Below are 6,482 nucleotides of genomic sequence, written 5' to 3' on the forward strand. Positions count from 1 at the left end.
GGAAAGATAGTATCAAAAGTTAAAGATAAGGGAACCTTATGAGGTCAAGTAAGATATTAAAGAAAAAAAAAAAGTGCACATGTTTCTCTCTCTTTTTTTTTTTTTTAAACATTATCATATTCACTGTGAGGGTGGTCAGACACTGGAACAGGTTGCCCAAGGAAGCTGTAGATGCCCCCTCCCTGGAAGTGTTTAAGGCCAGGCTGGATGAGGCTTCAAGCAACCTGATCTAGTGGAAGATGTCCCTGCTGATGGCAGGGGGGTTGGAACTAGATGATCTTTAAGGTCCCTTCCAATCCAAACCATTCTATGATTCTATGATATTCTCAGCCACATTTCTTAGCAGACATTCCACTGACAGGAAGGAGGTACACTGTGCTAAGACACCTGCCAAGCAGGCAAAGTAGTGGACTTCTCAGGAAGTGTTACGTAAAGCATGAGACAGAAAGCTATTACACTTGCTTTGTTGCACTGTAAACAACATATACCTTATTCCAAGGCAAATTTATGTTGAAACCTTTTCCTTTTCCCAGACCCACAGCATCATAATCAGATTCTTTGAGTGATGGCCAGAATTCCTGATGTTCATAGCGATGCCAGGAAAAATACAAAACACTGAAAGATACAAGAAACAAATCCAACTTGACAAGAAGATTCTGAAAGTTTCTTTATATCCTGAACCTGGTGGTTGTATTAACTGAAAGCATGGTTGTATTAACTGAAACTCATCCTTTCCCCTTAGTTCTCTTAATGGGCTTGGACTGCAAAACTTGATACAGTAGGTCCTATGCCAAAATGAACTCAGGAAAACTGCTAAAATACTCATTTTGATTGTTATTATTTACAGTAGAATAGATTTGCATATTTATGTTAGAATTTTTCCTCTATTTAATGACAAGTAAAAACAACAAAGTGACTAAAATAGCAAGGAGAAAGTTTTGTGTTTTGTAATATTCTAGTTTTAGAAAGTTAAGAAATCTTATTCATTACAGAGCAAAGCGGTATTTAACCAGCTACTATGTGTGTGTATATATATATATATATATATATATAAAAATAAAAAAAATCCTTCAAACCTTGGATCCTCTGCAAATATATATTGAGTTCCTTGCCCATGGTGCACATCCCAGTCAACAATTAGGATTCTGCAGAGATCAGTAAAAGAAAACATTCAGCAGAAGAACCTCAGCATCTTGATCTAAAGGAGGTACAGATGAACAATGTTTTTCTGTCCCAGAAGTTACACAACACTCAGAAAGCTCTAGACATTAATCTAAAATGGCACAACATCAGGCAGTTATCTAAATGCCATACTGACAACCGATATGCTTCTCCAGGGTCAGCCACGCACTTACCTCTGTAGACCATATTTCAGTTTTACATATTCTGCTGCAATAGCAACGTTGTTGAACAAACAGAACCCATTAGCTGCATTTCTCTGGCTGTGGTGACCTGGAGGTCTAAGACAAAGTTTTACATGGTTACTCACAACAAAGGAAACTGGGGAGAAGCAAAGACTTCCTCACAGATTTTCTTACCTTACTAATGCCATTCCATTGCACACTTTTCCTGACATCACAGCATCCACCAGCTGCAAAGTTGCTCCTACTGCTAGTTTGGCACAGCGATAAGTGTTCTGAAAAAGGGAATCTCTTGTCATCAATCACCCATCAGCTTGTTCTAAACTAATCACACATGATGTGCTTTTGCACCCCAACAGCAAATCGTCTTAAGTCTCCCCTACTGAGGTTGTACTCAGATAGTTGAGGGCAGAACTTCACAACACAAATTCCGGTGTCCTTTCTACTAGGTTTACCTTTGATCCTCGTATCCTTTATAAGGATGTTCTCTCTGGAGCTGTTAAAAAACATGAGGTGGACATACTGAACTGACTAGTGGAATAACATGGCACCTTTGAAAACAAGGAATGAAACCTTACAGAAACAAAACACAAAAGACTTCACCTCCACTACCTGGCATAAAGTTTAAGAGCAATTGTTACCAAAATGTGATTTGTGGGTCACTAATGGTCTGCAGTGACATTAAGTGGCAAAAAAAGAGCTAAAATTTGAGTAGTGAGCTATACTGGCAGGATGCAATTACAGAATAGATGACAAGACACTTAATCAATTTAAATTACAGCATTATACTAAACTTGAAACAGATAACAATAATGTCATAAATATATCTAAGTCCACTGAAATAGCAAAAACGTACTGCTAATTTTCCTCTACTTAGACAAGTGCCACTCAGGTGCAAAAACACAAATGCTTCTAAGTCCCAGTAAGAGAAGTAGTTTAACTTACACACCGGATGAAAGAAAAAAGCATCATAATTTCCAGAGACTCTTTTCAGTTCCTCTTCATTCATTGTCTGGGTACTTTTTGCCACTTCCAAGTGTTCCAAACTGCAGAGGAGAGAGAGATTAACACAACGCTTAATTAGGCAAAGAGACCTACAAAGGTTTTTTTTTAATGCAAAATGTAATTAAAAGTAACAGAACATATGTTAAAAGGGGCTTTCTGTGAGACTTCACAAGTCCAATATGTACTCTGTAATGCTAGTTGCAGGATATAGTGAAAAAAAAAATGAGTGCTATGAAAGCAAGGGTTCTTGGATATCTTAAGAATATTACATTCTTCTCCCTTTTCCAGTGGCAAGAGCAACTGCTTTCAAAATAAAGGCTCTTTGTTCATCATGCACATTTTGCAATCCACACTACATACACATACCATCCCAACAAGAATCAAATTAAGATTCTGACAGTCAGCAAAAGTGTGAATTATAACTCTGAGAATGTGTGTCTAGTGTTCCCATGTTCTACAGAAAATAAGTATTTGAATGCATCCCTTCTCAGGTGTGTATTAACTCCCTCTTTTCACTGGTTCAAGCTGCAATAAGCACTAAGGCACTAGAATCAATGTTCCTTAATTCTCTGTTGCTGCTCTCCTGCCCTCGTGTAGTAAACCAGAAATGAAGGCTGATGGCATCTACTCTCCCATCTGTGCCCTAATCCAGGACACAATGACCACACGTCCTCTAGGTGGACAATGCCAAAGCAACCAGAATTTCACAACAAAGGGAGACACAATAGTGCTGCCTCATGGAAATAAAGCTGACCAGTGGCTTCAAAATGAAGGCATTAACAAGAATAAAACCACAGAACATGAATGACTGTATAACCACTAGGATAACTTCAGCAGCAGCCTCATAACTAACTGTGAACACAAACATTTTTCTGGGAGTTTTAAATTTGTTCCAATCTAAAAGTGTTTTAGAAAGAAAAGAGTTCTATTATGTCTAGCTTACCTATAGAAACCATGACAAGACTTAGTGAAGTCATTTGTCCCTGATCATCCAGGAGGAGCAACTCAACTGGAAATGGTGATTAAGCCTCTTCCATACCCAATCAGCAATGTATTTACTATGGAAATAAATTATATTGGTACACAGCACTAATTGAATTCTAACAAAAAGTATATTCTTAGGAAAAATACTGTTCTGGAATCTGAAAAATTTAAGCATGACTTAGGATCAATCTATGGTCCTCATCACAGGTGTCAGGGCCTCAAGTGCATCCCTTCCCTGCTGGGGTTTGGCTGCTGGGTTCAGAACTAGCAGAAACAGTACAGCTGGTCACCTTGAAAGAGAAAGCTAGAAGCTATTCCTCCAAACAGCTCTGCTAAGAATTCTCAGCAGAGGCTCCCGCTCCTTCCCTTGGCGCTCGCTCTCACCCTTGGCTACACTGCAGCCGTGTTGTGTAGCCATGCGTGTCTGGCCATGAACCATGCTCATCTGGACCTAAATCCTGACCTGTGGGCTGACCCTGTAGCTTGACCTCAGACCTGCCACGTCACTACAGCCTTGTCAGGCGATCCAAACTCATGGCTGATTCTGGTTACCATCACTGGACCTGCGCTGCTTGCCTTGCTTGGGTATTGTGGGGTTGTGACCTTGTCCATGAAGCCACTGCCTCCAGCTGCTTTGTCATCACACTCTGCTTCAGACTCCCCTTGCCCTTTCAGAGAAGGCTGTCCCTGCTGCTCCCTGACAAGGGCAAATGATGCACAAGCAACACACAGAATCATCCACAGTTGGTTGCAGAATCATCACATCAAGGTGACAAACGCCAGAGCAGAATTCATTGCCATGACTTTAGAAAGGGCAGGCTGCTGTTCCCCTGAACTGCCCCCACCCTGCCCCTGCCCCCCCTCAGAATTAGCTGCAAAGTTCTTTTCTGTTTGGTTCACTCTATTTCAAAGATGACCGGGAGAAAGACGAGGTTATCTTTCTAAAGAAATACACAGATTTCTACACTTTTTAAAGTCTTGTCCCAATTTTTATTAGAAGTTTACTTTTAATCCTATGTATAAGTCAGCATTCATCGCTTAAGAACCCAAAGCGTGAGAAAGAGGATTTTGTGGAACAGCAGATTCATACTTCAGCACCTGCACCATACTCAACATGATTTGTCTAACTTTGTGTGTTTTCCATTGAAATTACTGGAAGTCATTGACTTTTGGAGCAGACCTTTTCAAAGGGAGCAAAATCTGACCTGCAAGTATGAGATCTGTTATTTCATTGAATTAATCTGAACAGTGATGAAAGTAAGTTTCAGACCTGTGAACCAACAGGATCTCCTCATCACTTCCTTCTCTGGCAGGCACATGGACACATCTTTCCACAAGATGGTAACGTTTAAGCTGCTCGTAAGAGGATGACAGTCTTTCTGGCACTTCAATATCACAAATAGGACTAAAAATAAGCAATAATAATATTACTATAATACTATACCAGCACAGCTAATAAATACACTTCATAATGCCTAGCTTTTAACTTCCCATTGTAAAAAGATTAATTAACCTTATAGAGAAATGTGTAAGAGTAAAAGAAAAATAAAATTTTTAAATACTTTTTGTTTTGGAATTGAGCCAAAAATTGTACTGAAATATGTACACAGAAAAAATATATATGGTTCTTAAATAAAAAAGAAACACAATAGCATAATTTTTTGTTTCCTCTCTCACCACTGAAAGTAGCAATCCTTAACTGCAGCCCCAGGAATGCTGAAAGGAAAAGCTGTAGATTACAATGAAGGTGAACAGAGGAGAAGTGGGTTTGGGAGAGAAGACAACAGTGGACTGTTACTCTGAGCACTGCAAAGGTACTGGTCTAACCTAGGTAAATTTAAGCAAGTGGCATATACCCACTTCTAACTGAATTTAATTGATGGGTTTCAGCTGAGCAAGTATACCTACATATTTTTTCCAAGATCAATGATACCTGAGCTTTATAAACAATTTAATTACCTTAAAATACTTTATTTAAGGGGCTACTCTCTTGCTTAAAGCTAACAGTTCTTGTTAAGGCCTACCAGACTGGAGGCCTACAGCTTCTCAAATCCAGCTTCAGATTATCATTATGGCACCTGGATACAAATTGGGAATAAAATAAAAATTTCTTCTCCAAAAGGAAAGACTTTTGGAAAGAAATTTACAGACTTATTTACTTATTTATTGACTTATTTTAGACTTATTTACTAGGAAAATGACAGGGTATCTATCACTAGGTATTTCCTATTACATTTACAAAAACTGCATTCACTTGGTACTTCTCTCAGAAGTCCTAATAAGAATCCATTAATAAAAACAACGGCAGTGACTTACTCACTCCAAAGCAGTTTATGAGTGGTCATCTCCTCGTCATAAATCAGCGCTGTTCCTGAAGCCATTGCTACAGACAGAACAAAACAGACACCTCAGGACATGTATTCCAGGCAAGAAGCAAACATAATATATTAAGTTAAAACAAGCAATATTATATTAACTAGTGAGAATTTATGTAAGCAGCGTATCTGCTTGCATGATGATTTTGCACTTCAGACTTTGTACCTACAGAACAAAATCAGATAAAACCATTTAGGAGGTGCCCTGACAAGACGGAGGAGCGTGGCAGCAGCACAAAACTAACGGCAAAGACCCTGAAACTGGATGCACGCAGGTGGGATTCACCATCATCTGACTTCTCAGAACCCCATCGCAGGTACGCCTGGTGCGGGTGAAGGGGCAATGCCATCCCTCAGGTCCCTCTCGCCCACCGAGGGCCTTACGAAGGCTGCCGAGGACCCGCACACGGGCCCGCAGAGGCCTCCTCCTCTCACCACTGCACACGGACACGTACCTGTCACCGCGGATGTGACACAGCTGCTTGTGGGAGCCCGAGTCACAAAGCCACCGAGCATGAACAACCGGCTTAGATACACCACGGGCAGCACAGCTACAGGGACCGGCGCTGCTCAGAACGATCGCTCTTTCGAAACCCCACGAGAGACATTTACGAGAAACAAAGAGACCGAAGCGCGGACAGCGCGGTTACACCGATATCAAGGTGACAAACGCCAGAGCAGACTTCATTGCCATGACTTTAGAATGGACAGGCTGCTGTTCCTCTGAACTGCCCCCCCCTGCCCCTGCCCCTGCCCC

At 40.6% G+C, this 6,482-nt stretch overlaps 1 protein-coding gene across 1 annotated transcript in view; it reads right to left on the minus strand.

Moving 5' to 3' along the window:
* The window catches only part of HDAC10 (histone deacetylase 10), a 15,954-nt gene extending 9,713 nt beyond the window's left edge, over positions 1-6,241 (minus strand). The window contains exons 1-8 of the mRNA XM_029086001.1: positions 6,181-6,241; positions 5,667-5,733; positions 4,621-4,755; positions 2,311-2,407; positions 1,539-1,636; positions 1,356-1,460; positions 1,077-1,145; positions 489-615 (exon numbers count right to left, since the gene is read on the minus strand). Coding sequence (XP_028941834.1) covers positions 489-615; positions 1,077-1,145; positions 1,356-1,460; positions 1,539-1,636; positions 2,311-2,407; positions 4,621-4,755; positions 5,667-5,733; positions 6,181-6,241 — 759 coding nt within the window. The remainder of the gene's footprint in view (positions 1-488; positions 616-1,076; positions 1,146-1,355; positions 1,461-1,538; positions 1,637-2,310; positions 2,408-4,620; positions 4,756-5,666; positions 5,734-6,180) is intronic.
* Between the last annotated feature and the right edge of the window lie 241 nt (positions 6,242-6,482).

Source organism: Antrostomus carolinensis, unplaced genomic scaffold, assembly GCF_000700745.2.
Source record: "Antrostomus carolinensis isolate BGI_N321 unplaced genomic scaffold, ASM70074v2 scaffold15087, whole genome shotgun sequence".
Taxonomy (NCBI): domain Eukaryota; kingdom Metazoa; phylum Chordata; class Aves; order Caprimulgiformes; family Caprimulgidae; genus Antrostomus; species Antrostomus carolinensis.